Raw genomic sequence first — 24,749 nt, 5'->3', positions numbered from 1 at the left:
TAAGTTGGCCTGACTTTTCAATCCTAGCAGGGTCTTCTTTAGAGGCTAATGACAAGCTTGTCATTTAGCCTCTGAAAAAAGATCCTGCTAGGATCGTAACGTCAGGCCAACTTACTTTTACACATTCTCTTTACACATGCTCTTTAGTGGATGAGCAGTTTGCTAACAGTTTTGTTTTATTTGTATTTAGAAATAGCAATTAGTATTCTCTGTATTAAAACAACGACATTTTGTCCCTTCTTTAGTAAACCTGCATTTCAACAAGTAACTGAAAGAGGTATGCATTCACAAACTTCTTAATTAATTAATAGCCAGTCATGTCTTGCACCGGTCTAAACTAAACCTTTACTGAAATGTAAACGACTCATCTAATAATTGTATAACCTATTGCATTGTGGCTTACAAAATTCGATTTGAAGCAAACGTTGACGGATAATTATTTTTTCTTCATTTAACCGATAAAATGTAAAAACTAACATTGCAATAATACATACGTGCCTCAACCGAAATGATTACGAAACAAAAATCATAGTTTTCTCAAACACCAAGATTTAAGGCATATAAGACGTATATCCCAAAGACTTATTGTGAAGGTGAAACCTATTGAACTCTATTAGTTCCAGGTTACATAAACTATTACTATTCAAAAACAAAGAACTTGACTTTTTGTCCTACCGTGTAGAATGCACATAGTGACGATTATCCATAGCTGTTTCAAGACCGGCATCATGGACGATTGAAGGAAATTGTAATCCTGTAGAACATGAGTGAAAGAACCAAAAGCATTAAAACTTGGACTAACCTATTGTTTGATAAAGACTCACAACATCACAAATATGAGTAGGTACTCAATAGGTGCAAAGTGAAATGTCAAAAGGTAAAAGTTTACGATCCTGCTGTAATCCCTCCCTGTGGCTAACCTAAGTAATATCATATATATGCATTCGTAGTTTTCAGACAGTTCTTCATGTTAAAGCAACACCTAGTAAATAATAGACTATTCCGTCTGTCTGGAATGCAAACTGCCTGGATGGGTTGTAGGGCCTTGTGTGTGAGGGATATACATGAATCCTGCAAACAAGTGCTCTTACACTGAAATAGTTGATGTTTGTCTTTATTTACTTTTACTGTCAGGTTTTGTACACAGCGTGAGGCAAAATATATATGTAGATACGACCTTCCTTACCCTGGACATACAACCAGCGCCCATAACCTAGGGATTAGGCTGTCCGCATATAAAGCGGTAGGCCCGGGTTCTATTATATATATCTAATACACACACACACACACACACATATATATATATATATATATATATATATATATATATATATATATAGATATATATATATATATATATATATATATACATATATATATATATATATATATATATAGATATATATATATATATATATATATATATATATATATACATATATCCCGGTGGAGGAAGTTTTTTCACTGTTCTTGATTTTCCAACTCATTACGTTTTTCATTTATATATATTCATTTGCCTTTGTCGTTTACCTCCATTGCATTAACATCAAGTCTGTTCGAAGTATCTCTTTCGAGATCCGGCTTGGAGGCTGAAAGTTTTTTCACTGTTCATTTATATATATATATATATATATATATATATATATATATATATATATATATATATATATATATATTCAATTATTGTATCTCACTCGAGATCCAGCCTTTCTCTAAATGCAGCATAGTTGTTTAACAGTTTTTCCGTTATTCCTATCTATATCTTTCACTGTTGGTATCTAATTGATCCAACTATGCTTCAAAATGGAGAGCACCTTTGAAACTTTGAAAACGCTTCGACGCCTTTCCGAAAAACGGGTTAGGTATCGGCATCATCTTTCCAACTACAGACTATACCGTAAAAACAAAACGGTACCAAAAGGACTTAAAATCAAGGTCCGTGCTGGTTTACCACTTTCTGATAGCGACAGCTTTGCCAATTGGAAAGGAATCCTGAAGAATGCTTCGCTTGAATTAACGGCTGTGCAAATAAGTATTTGTCGCAAAACAATTCACGAACTTAGCCAGCAAATTGATTCCAAAACCAGAAAACTGCAAAAAGAACTCCCCAAGAACGAGTTCGAAAGAAAGCTTGACTCCATCTCCAAAATTTGCTTGAACCTCTCACATACCCTAGCTTCAAGACAATGTCACAAATTGAAGAGGGATAATGTCACGCAAAGAGTTAAGTCTTCTGGTGAAACCCAACTTGAAACCTCAAAAAGAACCAGGTCTCGCAGATTCCGTCGGAAAGAGATACAGACCGCATGCAACACCACCAAAAGTGCAGTTGTTACCATTGATTGCCAACTCTCGGCAGGAGAAACAAACCTACTCTCCAAAGGTCTAAATTTTTGCCCTAAACCACGGCAAGTAAACGCTCAGAAACTTTCTCTTGACCTAAATCTGTTCTATCGACGCTTACGTCTCCGTGAATTTTTTGCCGACGAAAATGGCAATAACACCACGCAACAAACCAACGACTTGGATTCCAATTTTAAGCCAAAAAGCTCGTGGAATCCACCCAAGGCCCATTGTGCGCCTCTTGAATCATTTATTTCGGCCATTGAAGAGGATGTTAAAACACACACCTCCGCCCCAGACTTCCGCGACAATCTCAACAAAACTGAGAGACATGCCATTCATGAACTCCGGAAGCGCGATGACATTGTCATCAAGCCAGCCGACAAGGGTTCTGCAATTGTCGCTATGGGCAAACAATTCTACAGAGAGGAAGCCAACAGACTACTCGGCAACCCTCAACACTACAAACTCCTAGATTCTGATCCTACTCAAGAAATCACACAAAACGTGAAAAGAGTCATCCAAAAGATAGTCTCTAACGGTTCCATTGACCGCAAGTTAGGCCAATACCTCCTGGAAAACGACCCAAAACCTGGTCGCTTTTATTTTCTGCCTAAAATTCACAAAGAAGGCAATCCCGGGAGGCCCATAATATCGGGTAATGGCACAGCGACTGAAAAAATTTCCAAATTCGTGGATCTCCTCATCCAACCTCTCGTTTCGGCCCTACCGTCCTATGTGCAGGACACTACGGATTTCATCCGGAAAATTGGGGAAATAAAAAATCTTCCCTTATCTTCTCTGTTAGTTACCTTGGATGTGTCTTCGTTATACACAAATATCCCTAACGAAGAGGGCATTTCAGCCTGCACAAAAGCATTCAAACCAAAACGTGGCAAAACCCCCACGAAGAAAGAATTGGCCGAATTAATGCAACTCATCTTGACCAACAATAATCTGGTATTTGGCAACAAACACTACCTCCAAATTCATGGCACCGCAATGGGTACCAAAATGGCACCGTCTTTTGCCAACATCTTTATGGGAAACCTCGAGAAAGAATTTTTATCTCGACAAAACTTGAAACCACACACGTGGTTACGTTATATTGACGATATCTTTATGATATGGACCCATGGTGAGGCAAATCTAAAACTCTTCATTGATGACATAAACTCGTTTCATCACACTATCAAATTCACTGCTGATTTTTCTGGACTTGGCGTTCACTTTCTGGACACCACCGTGACCCTACAAAATGGTTCACTCAAAACAGACTTGTTCAATAAACCCACGAACAAGCACAACTACCTCTTACCAAGCAGTTGCCATCCACGTCACTGTACCAGAAATATTCCGTACAGTCAAGCGTTGCGCATTCGACGCATTTGCTCCTCTGAAGTCGATTTTGATTCACGCACTAAAGAACTGTCACAACACCTCTTAAACAGACAGTATTTTCGGGGTACTATTGAAAATGCCATCAAAAAGGCTAAAAGCAAACCCCGTACCGAAACATTGACGTACAAAACTCGTCAAACCAGTTCCAAAAGGGTACCATTGGTTACTGAATTCCACCCTGGTCTCCCACCACTGGCTAATATCATTCAGAAGAATTTTCACCTACTTCAAGGCACCGAACGCCTGAAATCAGTATTCCCAGAATTACCTGTCATCGCTTTTAAAAGACCCAGCAACCTACGGGATATCTTAGTTCGGGCATCCTTTCGGGATGACACCCCATTAGGGGAAAGCATAACAGAAACTACAGGATCATCGCCCTGTACACAAAATTGCAAAACGTGCTTACTTGTCGATTCGACCGGGGCCTTTCGGAGCAACCAAACCAAACGCACGTTCCAAATTCGGCACAAAATTAACTGCCTATCCAAAAATGTCATTTACCTCATCTACTGCAATATTTGTAACTTACAATACATTGGAGAGTCAAAAAACACTCTTAGAATGAGAATGACACAACATAGATCGGCGATCAAAACAAAAAAGATCTACCAACCTGTTGCAAATCACTTCAATCTCCAAAATCATTCAATTGAGAATTTGCGTGTTATTGCCATTGACCAGAACGATTCTTGGACAGATAAATCTAGGAAAGCGAAAGAAAATTTCTGGGAACTAAACCTAAAGACCACGGCACCATTCGGTTTAAACATCAGAAACGATTTGCCGTCCCAGATAAACCAAAACAATTCCTTTACAATTACGACGGAATCGGATTAAAATAATCCGACGCGGATTATAATAATCCGAATTTCTAAAACTTCTGCTCAATTCAGCAGAAATCAGTAAGTCGCTTTGCCCTTACAACCATGCCGACATCTCCTCTATAAAAGAGTTTCAATTCCTGCTACTCCTTGTCACTTTCGGTGATCATGCACTGAAGAAGAGCTAGTTTTGCTCGAAAGCTCTGCAAAAACCAAACATTGGCTGTTTTACTTCCAATCATTTACCTAATTCAATTATTGTATCTCACTCGAGATCCAGCCTTTCTCTAAATGCAGCATAGTTGTTTAACAGTTTTTCCGTTATTCCTATATATATATATATATATATATATATATATATATATATATATATATATATATATATATATATATATATATATATATATATATATATATATATATATATATATATATATATATACAGACGTGCATCCAGTGGGGCGCTTGGGGCGCACGCCCCCGGGTAAGAAAAAGAGGAGAGGAAAAAAAAAGAGAGAAGAAAAAAGGGGAAAAAATAGAGGGAAAAAAGAGGAGGAATGAGAGGAAGGAAGGGAAAAGAAAAGAAGAAAGAGAGAAAAAGGAGAACAGGAGGTAGTAGAAGAAAACGCCAAGACACCGGGGAGAGAAAGAGGAACAGTGACATAATTACAGCGCTCATCCCTATAATATGCACAGGGTAGCCAGTGACGGATCGATGATTTCGGAAGGGGCGTGCGCCTCACCCAACCCCTTACACCGACAACTCCATTTTTGACGTTTCCATTTTTCCTCTCTCACTAATATATATATAAACAGACACAAGTCATCTTTTATTCCACATTCTATATATCTGTTTTGGCTTGGGGCTGTGAATATTCATGTTTGACAATTAACTATCTTACTTGTTAACTTTTTATTTCTGAACTTTCCTTTTTTTCTACTTGTAAATTTATCCTTTACATGTTGTATTCTTACTCTTTTAAATATGTACAATTATGAGAGCATGCAATTTCCATCTGGGATATAATAATGTTGTACTTACTTACTTACCTACTTACTTACCTACCTACTTACTTACTTACTTACTTACTTACTTACTTACTTACTTACTTACTTACTTACTTACTTACTTACTTACTTACTTACTTACTTACTTACTTACTTTTACTTACTTTTACTTACTTTTACTTACTTACTTACTTACTTACTTACTTTTACTTACTTACTTACTTACTTACTTTTACTTACTTACTTACTTACTTACTTACTTACTTACTTACTTACTTACTTACTTACTTACTTACTTACTTACTTACTTACTTACTTACTTACTTACTTACTTACTTACTTACTTACTTACTTACTTACTTACTTACTTACTTACTTACTTACTTACTTACTTACTTACTTACTTACTTACTTACTTACTTACTTACTTACTTACTTACTTACTTTTACTTACTTACTTACTTACTTACTTACTTACTTACTTACTTACTTACTTACTTACTTACTTACTTACTTACTTACTTACTTACTTACTTACTTACTTACTTACTTACTTACTTACTTACTTACTTACTTACTTACTTACTTACTTACTTACTTACTTACTTACTTACTTACTTACTTACTTACTTACTTACTTACTTACTTACTTACTTACTTACTTACTTACTTACTTACTTACTTACTTACTTACTTACTTACTTACTTACTTACTTACTTACTTACTTACTTACTTACTTACTTACTTACTTACTTACTTACTTACTTACTTACTTACTTACTTACTTACTTACTTACTTACTTACTTACTTACTTACTTACTTACTTACTTACTTACTTACTTACTTACTTACTTACTTACTTACTTACTTACTTACTTACTTACTTACTTACTTACTTACTTACTTACTTACTTACTTACTTACTTACTTACTTACTTACTTACTTACTTACTTACTTACTTACTTACTTACTTACTTACTTACTTACTTACTTACTTACTTACTTACTTACTTACTTACTTACTTACTTACTTACTTACTTACTTACTTACTTACTTACTTACTTACTTACTTACTTACTTACTTACTTACTTACTTACTTACTTACTTACTTACTTACTTACTTACTTACTTACTTACTTACTTACTTACTTACTTACTTACTTACTTACTTACTTACTTACTTACTTACTTACTTACTTACTTACTTACTTACTTACTTACTTACTTACTTACTTACTTACTTACTTACTTACTTACTTACTTACTTACTTACTTACTTACTTACTTACTTACTTACTTACTTACTTACTTACTTACTTACTTACTTACTTACTTACTTACTTACTTACTTACTTACTTACTTACTTACTTACTTACTTACTTACTTACTTACTTACTTACTTACTTACTTACTTACTTACTTACTTACTTACTTACTTACTTACTTACTTACTTACTTACTTACTTACTTACTTACTTACTTACTTACTTACTTACTTACTTACTTACTTACTTACTTACTTACTTACTTACTTACTTACTTACTTACTTACTTACTTACTTACTTACTTACTTACTTACTTACTTACTTACTTACTTACTTACTTACTTACTTACTTACTTACTTACTTACTTACTTACTTACTTACTTACTTACTTACTTACTTACTTACTTATATACTATATATGGTCTATCATAACTGCACTAGACCTGTGTCCTTCGATGCAACACTGCCATCCACAGATAAAATGTTATTCACTCCGACCTGAATGCTAATTGTTACCCCAAATCTAGTACCGTAACTTATACAATTAATCTAAAACTAAAGTCTGCATGCGATTGGAGAATTGAGCACATCTCCTGTGAATATCATGTATGGATCCTAGGGCGTATCATTGGCGGGGAGGGGGCTCAAGGACACTGTACTGTATATATATATATATATATATAAACGCTTACGTCTCCGTGAATTTTTTGCCGACGAAAATGGCAATAACACCACGCAACAAACCAACGACTTGGATTCCAATTTTAAGCCAAAAAGCTCGTGGAATCCACCCAAGGCCCATTGTGCGCCTCTTGAATCATTTATTTCGGCCATTGAAGAGGATGTTAAAACACACACCTCCGCCCCAGACTTCCGCGACAATCTCAACAAAACTGAGAGACATGCCATTCATGAACTCCGGAAGCGCGATGACATTGTCATCAAGCCAGCCGACAAGGGTTCTGCAATTGTCGCTATGGGCAAACAATTCTACAGAGAGGAAGCCAACAGACTACTCGGCAACCCTCAACACTACAAACTCCTAGATTCTGATCCTACTCAAGAAATCACACAAAACGTGAAAAGAGTCATCCAAAAGATAGTCTCTAACGGTTCCATTGACCGCAAGTTAGGCCAATACCTCCTGGAAAACGACCCAAAACCTGGTCGCTTTTATTTTCTGCCTAAAATTCACAAAGAAGGCAATCCCGGGAGGCCCATAATATCGGGTAATGGCACAGCGACTGAAAAAATTTCCAAATTCGTGGATCTCCTCATCCAACCTCTCGTTTCGGCCCTACCGTCCTATGTGCAGGACACTACGGATTTCATCCGGAAAATTGGGGAAATAAAAAATCTTCCCTTATCTTCTCTGTTAGTTACCTTGGATGTGTCTTCGTTATACACAAATATCCCTAACGAAGAGGGCATTTCAGCCTGCACAAAAGCATTCAAACCAAAACGTGGCAAAACCCCCACGAAGAAAGAATTGGCCGAATTAATGCAACTCATCTTGACCAACAATAATCTGGTATTTGGCAACAAACACTACCTCCAAATTCATGGCACCGCAATGGGTACCAAAATGGCACCGTCTTTTGCCAACATCTTTATGGGAAACCTCGAGAAAGAATTTTTATCTCGACAAAACTTGAAACCACACACGTGGTTACGTTATATTGACGATATCTTTATGATATGGACCCATGGTGAGGCAAATCTAAAACTCTTCATTGATGACATAAACTCGTTTCATCACACTATCAAATTCACTGCTGATTTTTCTGGACTTGGCGTTCACTTTCTGGACACCACCGTGACCCTACAAAATGGTTCACTCAAAACAGACTTGTTCAATAAACCCACGAACAAGCACAACTACCTCTTACCAAGCAGTTGCCATCCACGTCACTGTACCAGAAATATTCCGTACAGTCAAGCGTTGCGCATTCGACGCATTTGCTCCTCTGAAGTCGATTTTGATTCACGCACTAAAGAACTGTCACAACACCTCTTAAACAGACAGTATTTTCGGGGTACTATTGAAAATGCCATCAAAAAGGCTAAAAGCAAACCCCGTACCGAAACATTGACGTACAAAACTCGTCAAACCAGTTCCAAAAGGGTACCATTGGTTACTGAATTCCACCCTGGTCTCCCACCACTGGCTAATATCATTCAGAAGAATTTTCACCTACTTCAAGGCACCGAACGCCTGAAATCAGTATTCCCAGAATTACCTGTCATCGCTTTTAAAAGACCCAGCAACCTACGGGATATCTTAGTTCGGGCATCCTTTCGGGATGACACCCCATTAGGGGAAAGCATAACAGAAACTACAGGATCATCGCCCTGTACACAAAATTGCAAAACGTGCTTACTTGTCGATTCGACCGGGGCCTTTCGGAGCAACCAAACCAAACGCACGTTCCAAATTCGGCACAAAATTAACTGCCTATCCAAAAATGTCATTTACCTCATCTACTGCAATATTTGTAACTTACAATACATTGGAGAGTCAAAAAACACTCTTAGAATGAGAATGACACAACATAGATCGGCGATCAAAACAAAAAAGATCTACCAACCTGTTGCAAATCACTTCAATCTCCAAAATCATTCAATTGAGAATTTGCGTGTTATTGCCATTGACCAGAACGATTCTTGGACAGATAAATCTAGGAAAGCGAAAGAAAATTTCTGGGAACTAAACCTAAAGACCACGGCACCATTCGGTTTAAACATCAGAAACGATTTGCCGTCCCAGATAAACCAAAACAATTCCTTTACAATTACGACGGAATCGGATTAAAATAATCCGACGCGGATTATAATAATCCGAATTTCTAAAACTTCTGCTCAATTCAGCAGAAATCAGTAAGTCGCTTTGCCCTTACAACCATGCCGACATCTCCTCTATAAAAGAGTTTCAATTCCTGCTACTCCTTGTCACTTTCGGTGATCATGCACTGAAGAAGAGCTAGTTTTGCTCGAAAGCTCTGCAAAAACCAAACATTGGCTGTTTTACTTCCAATCATTTACCTAATTCAATTATTGTATCTCACTCGAGATCCAGCCTTTCTCTAAATGCAGCATAGTTGTTTAACAGTTTTTCCGTTATTCCTATATATATATATATATATATATATATATATATATATATATATATATATATATATATATATATATATATATATATATATATATATATATATATATATATATATATATATACAGACGTGCATCCAGTGGGGCGCTTGGGGCGCACGCCCCCGGGTAAGAAAAAGAGGAGAGGAAAAAAAAAGAGAGAAGAAAAAAGGGGAAAAAATAGAGGGAAAAAAGAGGAGGAATGAGAGGAAGGAAGGGAAAAGAAAAGAAGAAAGAGAGAAAAAGGAGAACAGGAGGTAGTAGAAGAAAACGCCAAGACACCGGGGAGAGAAAGAGGAACAGTGACATAATTACAGCGCTCATCCCTATAATATGCACAGGGTAGCCAGTGACGGATCGATGATTTCGGAAGGGGCGTGCGCCTCACCCAACCCCTTACACCGACAACTCCATTTTTGACGTTTCCATTTTTCCTCTCTCACTAATATATATATAAACAGACACAAGTCATCTTTTATTCCACATTCTATATATCTGTTTTGGCTTGGGGCTGTGAATATTCATGTTTGACAATTAACTATCTTACTTGTTAACTTTTTATTTCTGAACTTTCCTTTTTTTCTACTTGTAAATTTATCCTTTACATGTTGTATTCTTACTCTTTTAAATATGTACAATTATGAGAGCATGCAATTTCCATCTGGGATATAATAATGTTGTACTTACTTACTTACCTACTTACTTACCTACCTACTTACTTACTTACTTACTTACTTACTTACTTACTTACTTACTTACTTACTTACTTACTTACTTACTTACTTACTTACTTACTTACTTACTTACTTACTTTTACTTACTTTTACTTACTTTTACTTACTTACTTACTTACTTACTTACTTTTACTTACTTACTTACTTACTTACTTTTACTTACTTACTTACTTACTTACTTACTTACTTACTTACTTACTTACTTACTTACTTACTTACTTACTTACTTACTTACTTACTTACTTACTTACTTACTTACTTACTTACTTACTTACTTACTTACTTACTTACTTACTTACTTACTTACTTACTTACTTACTTACTTACTTACTTACTTACTTACTTACTTACTTACTTACTTACTTACTTACTTACTTACTTACTTACTTACTTACTTACTTACTTACTTACTTACTTACTTACTTACTTACTTACTTACTTACTTACTTACTTACTTACTTACTTACTTACTTACTTACTTACTTACTTACTTACTTACTTACTTACTTACTTACTTACTTACTTACTTACTTACTTACTTACTTACTTACTTACTTACTTACTTACTTACTTACTTACTTACTTACTTACTTACTTACTTACTTACTTACTTACTTACTTACTTACTTACTTACTTACTTACTTACTTACTTACTTACTTACTTACTTACTTACTTACTTACTTACTTACTTACTTACTTACTTACTTACTTACTTACTTACTTACTTACTTACTTACTTACTTACTTACTTACTTACTTACTTACTTACTTACTTACTTACTTACTTACTTACTTACTTACTTACTTACTTACTTACTTACTTACTTACTTACTTACTTACTTACTTACTTACTTACTTACTTACTTACTTACTTACTTACTTACTTACTTACTTACTTACTTACTTACTTACTTACTTACTTACTTACTTACTTACTTACTTACTTACTTACTTACTTACTTACTTACTTACTTACTTACTTACTTACTTACTTACTTACTTACTTACTTACTTACTTACTTACTTACTTACTTACTTACTTACTTACTTACTTACTTACTTACTTACTTACTTACTTACTTACTTACTTACTTACTTACTTACTTACTTACTTACTTACTTACTTACTTACTTACTTACTTACTTACTTACTTACTTACTTACTTACTTACTTACTTACTTACTTACTTACTTACTTACTTACTTACTTACTTACTTACTTACTTACTTACTTACTTACTTACTTACTTACTTACTTACTTACTTACTTACTTACTTACTTACTTACTTACTTACTTACTTACTTACTTACTTACTTACTTACTTACTTACTTACTTACTTACTTACTTACTTACTTACTTACTTACTTACTTACTTACTTACTTACTTACTTACTTACTTACTTACTTACTTACTTACTTACTTACTTACTTACTTACTTACTTACTTACTTACTTACTTACTTACTTACTTACTTACTTACTTACTTACTTACTTACTTACTTACTTACTTACTTACTTACTTACTTACTTACTTACTTACTTACTTACTTACTTACTTACTTACTTACTTACTTACTTACTTACTTACTTACTTACTTACTTACTTACTTACTTACTTACTTACTTACTTACTTACTTACTTACTTACTTACTTACTTACTTACTTACTTACTTACTTACTTACTTACTTACTTACTTACTTACTTACTTACTTACTTACTTACTTACTTACTTACTTACTTACTTACTTACTTACTTACTTACTTACTTACTTACTTACTTACTTACTTACTTACTTACTTACTTACTTACTTACTTACTTACTTACTTACTTACTTACTTACTTACTTACTTACTTACTTACTTACTTACTTACTTACTTACTTACTTACTTACTTACTTACTTACTTACTTACTTACTTACTTACTTACTTACTTACTTACTTACTTACTTACTTACTTACTTACTTACTTACTTACTTACTTACTTACTTACTTACTTACTTACTTACTTACTTACTTACTTACTTACTTACTTACTTACTTACTTACTTACTTACTTACTTACTTACTTACTTACTTACTTACTTACTTACTTACTTACTTACTTACTTACTTACTTACTTACTTACTTACTTACTTACTTACTTACTTACTTACTTACTTACTTACTTACTTACTTACTTACTTACTTACTTACTTACTTACTTACTTACTTACTTACTTACTTACTTACTTACTTACTTACTTACTTACTTACTTACTTACTTACTTACTTACTTACTTACTTACTTACTTACTTACTTACTTACTTACTTACTTACTTACTTACTTACTTACTTACTTACTTACTTACTTACTTACTTACTTACTTACTTACTTACTTACTTACTTACTTACTTACTTACTTACTTACTTACTTACTTACTTACTTACTTACTTACTTACTTACTTACTTACTTACTTACTTACTTACTTACTTACTTACTTACTTACTTACTTACTTACTTACTTACTTACTTACTTACTTACTTACTTACTTACTTACTTACTTACTTACTTACTTACTTACTTACTTACTTACTTACTTACTTACTTACTTACTTACTTACTTACTTACTTACTTACTTACTTACTTACTTACTTACTTACTTACTTACTTACTTACTTACTTACTTACTTACTTACTTACTTACTTACTTACTTACTTACTTACTTACTTACTTACTTACTTACTTACTTATATACTATATATGGTCTATCATAACTGCACTAGACCTGTGTCCTTCGATGCAACACTGCCATCCACAGATAAAATGTTATTCACTCCGACCTGAATGCTAATTGTTACCCCAAATCTAGTACCGTAACTTATACAATTAATCTAAAACTAAAGTCTGCATGCGATTGGAGAATTGAGCACATCTCCTGTGAATATCATGTATGGATCCTAGGGCGTATCATTGGCGGGGAGGGGGCTCAAGGACACTGTACTGTATATATATATATATATATATAAACGCTTACGTCTCCGTGAATTTTTTGCCGACGAAAATGGCAATAACACCACGCAACAAACCAACGACTTGGATTCCAATTTTAAGCCAAAAAGCTCGTGGAATCCACCCAAGGCCCATTGTGCGCCTCTTGAATCATTTATTTCGGCCATTGAAGAGGATGTTAAAACACACACCTCCGCCCCAGACTTCCGCGACAATCTCAACAAAACTGAGAGACATGCCATTCATGAACTCCGGAAGCGCGATGACATTGTCATCAAGCCAGCCGACAAGGGTTCTGCAATTGTCGCTATGGGCAAACAATTCTACAGAGAGGAAGCCAACAGACTACTCGGCAACCCTCAACACTACAAACTCCTAGATTCTGATCCTACTCAAGAAATCACACAAAACGTGAAAAGAGTCATCCAAAAGATAGTCTCTAACGGTTCCATTGACCGCAAGTTAGGCCAATACCTCCTGGAAAACGACCCAAAACCTGGTCGCTTTTATTTTCTGCCTAAAATTCACAAAGAAGGCAATCCCGGGAGGCCCATAATATCGGGTAATGGCACAGCGACTGAAAAAATTTCCAAATTCGTGGATCTCCTCATCCAACCTCTCGTTTCGGCCCTACCGTCCTATGTGCAGGACACTACGGATTTCATCCGGAAAATTGGGGAAATAAAAAATCTTCCCTTATCTTCTCTGTTAGTTACCTTGGATGTGTCTTCGTTATACACAAATATCCCTAACGAAGAGGGCATTTCAGCCTGCACAAAAGCATTCAAACCAAAACGTGGCAAAACCCCCACGAAGAAAGAATTGGCCGAATTAATGCAACTCATCTTGACCAACAATAATCTGGTATTTGGCAACAAACACTACCTCCAAATTCATGGCACCGCAATGGGTACCAAAATGGCACCGTCTTTTGCCAACATCTTTATGGGAAACCTCGAGAAAGAATTTTTATCTCGACAAAACTTGAAACCACACACGTGGTTACGTTATATTGACGATATCTTTATGATATGGACCCATGGTGAGGCAAATCTAAAACTCTTCATTGATGACATAAACTCGTTTCATCACACTATCAAATTCACTGCTGATTTTTCTGGACTTGGCGTTCACTTTCTGGACACCACCGTGACCCTACAAAATGGTTCACTCAAAACAGACTTGTTCAATAAACCCACGAACAAGCACAACTACCTCTTACCAAGCAGTTGCCATCCACGTCACTGTACCAGAAATATTCCGTACAGTCAAGCGTTGCGCATTCGACGCATTTGCTCCTCTGAAGTCGATTTTGATTCACGCACTAAAGAACTGTCACAACACCTCTTAAACAGACAGTATTTTCGGGGTACTATTGAAAATGCCATCAAAAAGGCTAAAAGCAAACCCCGTACCGAAACATTGACGTACAAAACTCGTCAAACCAGTTCCAAAAGGGTACCATTGGTTACTGAATTCCACCCTGGTCTTCCAAAAGGGTACCATTGGTTACTGAATTCCACCCTGGTCTCCCACCACTGGCTAATATCATTCAGAAGAATTTTCACCTACTTCAAGGCACCGAACGCCTGAAATCAGTATTCCCAGAATTACCTGTCATCGCTTTTAAAAGACCCAGCAACCTACGGGATATCTTAGTTCGGGCATCCTTTCGGGATGACACCCCATTAGGGGAAAGCATAACAGAAACTACAGGATCATCGCCCTGTACACAAAATTGCAAAACGTGCTTACTTGTCGATTCGACCGGGGCCTTTCGGAGCAACCAAACCAAACGCACGTTCCAAATTCGGCACAAAATTAACTGCCTATCCAAAAATGTCATTTACCTCATCTACTGCAATATTTGTAACTTACAATACATTGGAGAGTCAAAAAACACTCTTAGAATGAGAATGACACAACATAGATCGGCGATCAAAACAAAAAAGATCTACCAACCTGTTGCAAATCACTTCAATCTCCAAAATCATTCAATTGAGAATTTGCGTGTTATTGCCATTGACCAGAACGATTCTTGGACAGATAAATCTAGGAAAGCGAAAGAAAATTTCTGGGAACTAAACCTAAAGACCACGGCACCATTCGGTTTAAACATCAGAAACGATTTGCCGTCCCAGATAAACCAAAACAATTCCTTTACAATTACGACGGAATCGGATTAAAATAATCCGACGCGGATTATAATAATCCGAATTTCTAAAACTTCTGCTCAATTCAGCAGAAATCAGTAAGTCGCTTTGCCCTTACAACCATGCCGACATCTCCTCTATAAAAGAGTTTCAATTCCTGCTACTCCTTGTCACTTTCGGTGATCATGCACTGAAGAAGAGCTAGTTTTGCTCGAAAGCTCTGCAAAAACCAAACATTGGCTGTTTTACTTCCAATCATTTACCTAATTCAATTATTGTATCTCACTCGAGATCCAGCCTTTCTCTAAATGCAGCATAGTTGTTTAACAGTTTTTCCGTTATTCCTATATATATATATATATATATATATATATATATATATATATATATATATATATATATATATATATATATATATATATATATATATATATATATATATATATATATATATACAGACGTGCATCCAGTGGGGCGCTTGGGGCGCACGCCCCCGGGTAAGAAAAAGAGGAGAGGAAAAAAAAAGAGAGAAGAAAAAAGGGGAAAAAATAGAGGGAAAAAAGAGGAGGAATGAGAGGAAGGAAGGGAAAAGAAAAGAAGAAAGAGAGAAAAAGGAGAACAGGAGGTAGTAGAAGAAAACGCCAAGACACCGGGGAGAGAAAGAGGAACAGTGACATAATTACAGCGCTCATCCCTATAATATGCACAGGGTAGCCAGTGACGGATCGATGATTTCGGAAGGGGCGTGCGCCTCACCCAACCCCTTACACCGACAACTCCATTTTTGACGTTTCCATTTTTCCTCTCTCACTAATATATATATAAACAGACACAAGTCATCTTTTATTCCACATTCTATATATCTGTTTTGGCTTGGGGCTGTGAATATTCATGTTTGACAATTAACTATCTTACTTGTTAACTTTTTATTTCTGAACTTTCCTTTTTTTCTACTTGTAAATTTATCCTTTACATGTTGTATTCTTACTCTTTTAAATATGTACAATTATGAGAGCATGCAATTTCCATCTGGGATATAATAATGTTGTACTTACTTACTTACCTACTTACTTACCTACCTACTTACTTACTTACTTACTTACTTACTTACTTACTTACTTACTTACTTACTTACTTACTTACTTACTTACTTACTTACTTACTTACTTACTTACTTTTACTTACTTTTACTTACTTTTACTTACTTACTTACTTACTTACTTACTTTTACTTACTTACTTACTTACTTACTTTTACTTACTTACTTACTTACTTACTTACTTACTTACTTACTTACTTACTTACTTACTTACTTACTTACTTACTTACTTACTTACTTACTTACTTACTTACTTACTTACTTACTTACTTACTTACTTACTTACTTACTTACTTACTTACTTACTTACTTACTTACTTACTTACTTACTTACTTACTTACTTACTTACTTACTTACTTACTTACTTACTTACTTACTTACTTACTTACTTACTTACTTACTTACTTACTTACTTACTTACTTACTTACTTACTTACTTACTTACTTACTTACTTACTTACTTACTTACTTACTTACTTACTTACTTACTTACTTACTTACTTACTTACTTACTTACTTACTTACTTACTTACTTACTTACTTACTTACTTACTTACTTACTTACTTACTTACTTACTTACTTACTTACTTACTTACTTACTTACTTACTTACTTACTTACTTACTTACTTACTTACTTACTTACTTACTTACTTACTTACTTACTTACTACTTACTTACTTACTTACTTTACTTACTTACTTACTTACTACTTACTTACTTACTTACTACTTACTTACTTACTTACTTACTTACTTACTTACTTACTTACTTACTTACTTACTTACTTACTTACTTACTTACTTACTTACCTTACTTACTTACTTACTTACTTACTTACTTACTTACTTACTTACTTACTTACTTACTTACTTACTTACTTACTTACTTACTTACTTACTTACTTACTTACTTACTTACTTACTTACTTACTTACTTACTTACTTACTTACTTACTTACTTACTTACTTACTTACTTACTTACTTACTTACTTACTTACTTACTTACTTACTTACTTACTTACTTACTTACTTACTTACTTACTTACTTACTTACTTACTTACTTACTTACTTACTTACTTACTTACTTACTTACTTACTTACTTACTTACTTACTTACTTACTTACTTACTTACTTACTTACTTACTTACTTACTTACTTACTTACTTACTTACTTACTTACTTACTTACTTACTTACTTACTTACTTACTTACTTACTTACTTACTTACTTACTTACTTACTTACTTACTTACTTACTTACTTACTTACTTACTTACTTACTTACTTACTTACTTACTTACTTACTTACTTACTTACTTACTTACTTACTTACTTACTTACTTACTTACTTACTTACTTACTTACTTACTTACTTACTTACTTACTTACTTACTTACTTACTTACTTACTTACTTACTTACTTACTTACTTACTTACTTACTTACTTACTTACTTACTTACTTACTTACTTACTTACTTACTTACTTACTTACTTACTTACTTACTTACTTACTTACTTACTTACTTACTTACTTACTTACTTACTTACTTACTTACTTACTTACTTACTTACTTACTTACTTACTTACTTACTTACTTACTTACTTACTTACTTACTTACTTACTTACTTACTTACTTACTTACTTACTTACTTACTTACTTACTTACTTACTTACTTACTTACTTACTTACTTACTTACTTACTTACTTACTTACTTACTTACTTACTTACTTACTTACTTACTTACTTACTTACTTACTTACTTACTTACTTACTTACTTACTTACTTACTTACTTACTTACTTACTTACTTACTTACTTACTTACTTACTTACTTACTTACTTACTTACTTACTTACTTACTTACTTACTTACTTACTTACTTACTTACTTACTTACTTACTTACTTACTTACTTACTTACTTACTTACTTACTTACTTACTTACTTACTTACTTACTTACTTACTTACTTACTTACTTACTTACTTACTTACTTACTTACTTACTTACTTACTTACTTACTTACTTACTTACTTACTTACTTACTTACTTACTTACTTACTTACTTACTTACTTACTTACTTACTTACTTACTTACTTACTTACTCACTTACTTACTTACTTACTTACTTACTTACTTACTTACTTACTTACTTACTTACTTACTTACTTACTTACTTACTTACTTACTTACTTACTTACTTACTTACTTACTTACTTACTTACTTACTTACTTACTTACTTACTTACTTACTTACTTACTTACTTACTTACTTACTTACTTACTTACTTACTTACTTACTTACTTACTTACTTACTTACTTACTTACTTACTTACTTACTTACTTACTTACTTACTTACTTACTTACTTACTTACTTACTTACTTACTTACTTACTTACTTACTTACTTACTTACTTACTTACTTACTTACTTACTTACTTACTTACTTACTTACTTACTTACTTACTTACTTACTTACTTACTTACTTACTTACTTACTTACTTACTTACTTACTTACTTACTTACTTACTTACTTACTTACTTACTTACTTACTTACTTACTTACTTACTTACTTACTTACTTACTTACTTACTTACTTACTTACTTACTTACTTACTTACTTACTTACTTACTTACTTACTTACTTACTTACTTACTTACTTACTTACTTACTTACTTACTTACTTACTTACTTACTTACTTACTTACTTACTTACTTACTTACTTACTTACTTACTTACTTACTTACTTACTTACTTACTTACTTACTTACTTACTTACTTACTTACTTACTTACTTACTTACTTACTTACTTACTTACTTACTTACTTACTTACTTACTTACTTACTTACTTACTTACTTACTTACTTACTTACTTACTTACTTACTTACTTACTTACTTACTTACTTACTTACTTACTTACTTACTTACTTACTTACTTACTTACTTACTTACTTACTTACTTACTTACTTACTTACTTACTTACTTACTTACTTACTTACTTACTTATATACTATATATGGTCTATCATAACTGCACTAGACCTGTGTCCTTCGATGCAACACTGCCATCCACAGATAAAATGTTATTCACTCCGACCTGAATGCTAATTGTTACCCCAAATCTAGTACCGTAACTTATACAATTAATCTAAAACTAAAGTCTGCATGCGATTGGAGAATTGAGCACATCTCCTGTGAATATCATGTATGGATCCTAGGGCGTATCATTGGCGGGGAGGGGGCTCAAGGACACTGTACTGTATATATATATATATATATATAAATATATATATATATATATATATATATATATATATATATATATATATATATATATATATATATATATATATATATAAAATGATTCAGTTGTTCACTTCCTGAAGCAAACGTGTTCAATACATAGAAGTAGAGCAAGTACATATTATAGTAGATGTATACGGTAACTTACAGCATGTCGTTCCCGAGACGTTAACAAAAATATATGAATAAAATACAATCATTGAAACACTTACACACAGAGTGTCATCTGACGGCAGCCTTCTCGACAGTTTCGTCCTTACTCTCTTCCAATGTGGCAGAATTGTTGTAATAGAAGTTCTAATAGAAGGAAATAGACAAACACTTCCTGGTTTCATAATTATGTTGATGCTAATATACTGGAAATACGGAAGCTTAAAAGTTCTATCACGTAAGAAAACGTTGTCCCAACTTCTGATAAGTTGTCAATTAAACATTTTGCAGAAAATGTTCAGTTGCTCAAGTGATGCATATCTGATTTTTGATAAGATTTTATCTCGTTATCTAAACAATTTACTGAAAAATGTCAACTTAAGGGGCAACGTTTTTGTAATGTTGATAGCACTTTAAGGTACCTTGGAAAAATACTGTGTCGAAAGGTATATTCCCAGTTTCCTAAATTCCTTTTTACTTAACCTTACTAGTTTTGTAGGCGGAAACCTATTGAACTCTATTAGTTACAGGTTAAATAAACTGTTACTATTCAAAAAAAACAAAAAAACTTCACTCTTTGTCCCACCGTGTAGAATGCACATAGTGACCATAGATGTGTTAAGACCTGCATCATGGACGATTGAAGGAAGTTTTAATCCTGTAGAACATGAGTGAAAGAACCAAAAGCATTAAAACTTGGATTAACCTACTGTTTGATAAAGAGAAGGTGATTTCGAGCGATAACAATTACGCTTTACTCACAACATCTACAAAAAGAGTAGGTGCGCAATAGGCGATGTAAAAGTTTACGATCCTGATGTAATCCCTCACTGTTGCTTACCTAAAATAATATTATATATGTATATATATATATATATATATATATATATATATATATATATATATATATATATATATTTATCGCCGCGTTATACGCTGCGTGTGGCGCCGCGTTTGGGCGTTGCGTTAAGTGTCGTGTTCAACGCTGCGTTTAGACGCTGCGTTTGAGGAATTGCGCTAACATTTACGTTTTTGCGTAACCCAAGGATAAGTGTAAGAACATTTAATGAACCAAGTAAGGAGACGGAGGTCTGAATAAACGGTATACCACTGTGCCACCGGCACTTTAACATCTTCTCCATTGTCATCTTTTTGTCGAGACTCTCTTTCGCCAACCCCATCTTTAAAGACTGCCCCACCAGACAGGGAGGTGACGTTACAATATATAATTGGAAAATCCAGAAGAGTGAAAAAACTTCCAGCCTCCACCGGATATATAAACATTATATATTTATATATATATATATAAACATTACTCCTTAATTGTCAATTATAAGTCATATCTTATTTCTCTCTTTAAAAAAAAAATACATACTATTTAATTGTTCACCTCCTGATGCAAAAGTGTTTAATACATATAAGTAGAGCAAGTACATATCATAGTAGATGTACGTGGTAACTTACAGCATGTCGTTCCCGAGACGTTAATAAAAATATATATGAATAATAAACAATCATTGAAAAATCTTACACATAGAGTATCATCTTACGGCAACCTTCTTGACACTTTCTTCCTCTTTTCCAATGTGGCAGAATGGTTATGTTGCTCGGTTTCTAATAGATGGGTGTAGACTAAGTGAACATCTCCTGTATTCATAAAGTTGTTTCGCTAATATCCTGAACGGAAGCTTAAACGTGCAATCAACATAAGAAAACTTCGCCCCAACTTCTGTTGTCAATTTAACATTTTGCAGAAAATGTTCAATTGGTCAGTTAATGCAACTGAGCAATCCAACATTTATTTGATTTTTGATAAGATATTATCTTGTTATCTAAACAATTTACTGAAAAATGTCAACTTATGGGGCAAAGATTTTCTTATGTTGATGGTACTTTTATTCTTCCGTATGAAAGAAAAACTGTATCGAAAGTGAATGTTCCATGTTTCCTAATTTTGCCCAAAGTTGGTTTGTCAACTTTCCCTTTAACTTAACCTTAGTAGTCTTGCAGGCGGATGCGTCTGTGTGTGTGTGCGTGTATGCGTTTATGTATGTATTGAAATTGAAATAAACGAAACGATACATTGTCCAATCTAGATATTCTGAGATTCTGGTTCGCTCTGGCACTTTGCTCCAACCAACTTGTTTTTTTTTCTATCTGGCAATCGTAGTTATCAATATGGATTCCCTGATGTAGCTCTTCAGACTCGTTTCTGTGGGAAATGTGTCTTCACCTTGCTCTCGTAAGAAGACTTTACGAGGTGCATGTCACAAAACGCTGCTATATATGATACGTCATAATGCATACATGTGATAGTTGCATAGAATTGTGGTGTGGATCATAATTTTGCAAAGCGAACAGAGGGGGGTATCTCTCTTTAAACACGAATGATCTGTAAGAACTGAACCAAACCATTTCGATAGTCTAAACATAATTTGCCATCTCTTCCTTTAAGTATGCTTATAAACAATCAGTTAAGTATGTCGGGTGGTTACACTAGTTAGGTGACAATCCATTAAGCTTATAGGTTGCATTTCAGAAATAGTTTGAAATATAGTCGACGCAAACCCATTCAAAGCTCTACGGAAGTAATGCTTAAATCTAGACAGATTGTTACAAAAAAATAACAAAGAATGTACCTTATTTCTCAAAGTCAACATCAACACTCCAACATTTCCAACGACCTGACGATAACACGTATACTTTAAAATATGAGATCAAAGATCAGACGATAACGGAAATAAAACATAATTCTGATAAATACTACAGACATGCAAGGAAGAATTGAAAGTACCTCCAACTAGTAAACGAGTCACTAAAGTCCAAACTGGCCTCCAGAGCGAAACAACGTTTTAAACTTTCCTTCAGTCGGTTCCTTTTTCTTTTTAAGTCTGCTAGCGTATATAGCCTGCCTTATAGTGTCATAAAAAACGCTTCTCGGCCTTTTGGCTAAGATCATGTGTAGTATCTGTTCCCTTTCTGGGGGAATGGCGATGCACACCCGACGATGGTCACACAGTCACAGTCCTGATGCAAGGGGACTGGGGTTGAGAGCGGATCAGTCGTTCGGTAGTTTGGTTTTCATGCCCAGGTTCTTTCTAGAGTGACTTTTCTGAATAGTATCACCACGTCCAATTCCGTTAATTATTGTCAGACATTTTATAAAAAGAAAATGTTTGACAATTAACGGAATTGAACGTTAGACGATTAGAAATACAACTGAGTAAACTAGTAAAGCGTTCATTCACAATATCTGATATGCTTGTTAAATCGTTATTAGTTTCAAGATTTGCTATACCTTCCTTAAAACTTCAAATAAGATTATGAACTCCGTCAACTTACTAACTCTATTTTAATATAGTAATGTAATATTAATCAAATATGTCCTAAAAGAACACCTATACAGCTGGCGTGTGCATCAAATCTATTCCGACGTTTATCATCAATATGTTTTTTTTTTGTCAAATCAGAGAAAAAACCCACAAATTTCTTCTATTCAGTATAAAATATCCAGTAGCCATCAGAAAACCGAAGACGACCATCCAAATTTGTATTTTTTATGTACCTAAAATGAATCCTATAATGCTAACTGGTTAATACTAACCTTATTGCGAGAGAAAACGTCCGTGAACGGGGGTAGGGGGTTGTAGGTGATATATCGTACAGGGAGGGGTACCAAGGGGAGGGTGCCTAGGATGCAAAATGGTGCTAAATGTTGCAACTTTGAATCAATGTTGAAGCTTTACAACTGTTTAGGTTGTGCCGCACACGTATGTTGTATATATTTGTACTGTACATTTTATAATATTCCGTCTGCCGGTGTGTGTGTTGGGGGGAGGGGGGTTGAGGATTGGGCTGAGCTCCCCTTTTTTTCTGGGAAAGGGGAGAAAGACCCCCGCCCGAAGTATATGGTGTGGCCCTTCTCTGCTACAATACAGAGCTATATGGAGGTATCAGTACCGAATGCGAAAGCAATTGCAAGCGAACACAGGATCTTTAAAAAAGTTTCCTTCAGGACATCAAGTTACCAGTAACATGGATGTGTCTTCGACTTATGCAGAATTACATTCCATTGTGCATGTAAATTATGACCTCTACTTTCTGCCTCCCTCCTCCCCCTCCCCCCACCCACCTTGCACGTTTGTTTTCTATCACTGATTTAAATCTTCTCTTTCATTATTATTTTCAGGATCGGTCAGGATTGTTTTACTCGATTCAGACAACTTCCGTCAGAAGATGGTGAATGCGAACAAACTCAACAACGGAATCCCTGTAACACACCCTGCTA

The 24,749-nt window shown here is 34.3% G+C and overlaps 3 protein-coding genes and 1 pseudogene across 3 annotated transcripts in view; 2 read left to right on the top strand and 2 right to left on the bottom strand.

The window, feature by feature from the left end:
- The window catches only part of LOC139981504 (uncharacterized), a 45,034-nt gene extending 23,015 nt beyond the window's left edge, over positions 1-22,019 (bottom strand). Inside the window, exon 1 of the mRNA XM_071993944.1 lies at positions 21,993-22,019. The gene's annotated coding sequence lies outside the window, so the exon portion shown is untranslated. The remainder of the gene's footprint in view (positions 1-21,992) is intronic.
- The window catches only part of LOC139981507 (uncharacterized), a 108,171-nt gene that overhangs the window by 6,095 nt on the left and 77,327 nt on the right, over positions 1-24,749 (bottom strand). The gene's annotated exons all lie outside the window — the stretch shown is intronic.
- On the top strand, positions 13,771-16,298 carry LOC139981082 (uncharacterized). Its single transcript, XM_071993249.1, has 2 exons — positions 13,771-15,197; positions 15,238-16,298. The coding sequence occupies exons 1-2, from the start codon at positions 14,049-14,051 to the stop codon at positions 15,253-15,255; spliced, it is 1,167 nt and encodes a 388-aa protein (XP_071849350.1). The 5' UTR covers positions 13,771-14,048; the 3' UTR covers positions 15,256-16,298.
- On the top strand, positions 23,391-23,467 carry LOC139981719 (U2 spliceosomal RNA; annotated as a pseudogene).

The sequence above is a fragment of the Apostichopus japonicus genome, chromosome 15, assembly GCF_037975245.1.
Source record: "Apostichopus japonicus isolate 1M-3 chromosome 15, ASM3797524v1, whole genome shotgun sequence".
Taxonomy (NCBI): Eukaryota; Metazoa; Echinodermata; class Holothuroidea; order Aspidochirotida; family Stichopodidae; genus Apostichopus; species Apostichopus japonicus.
The sequence above is the reverse complement of the archived record's forward strand: the minus strand, read 5'-3'. Positions and strand labels throughout refer to the sequence as shown.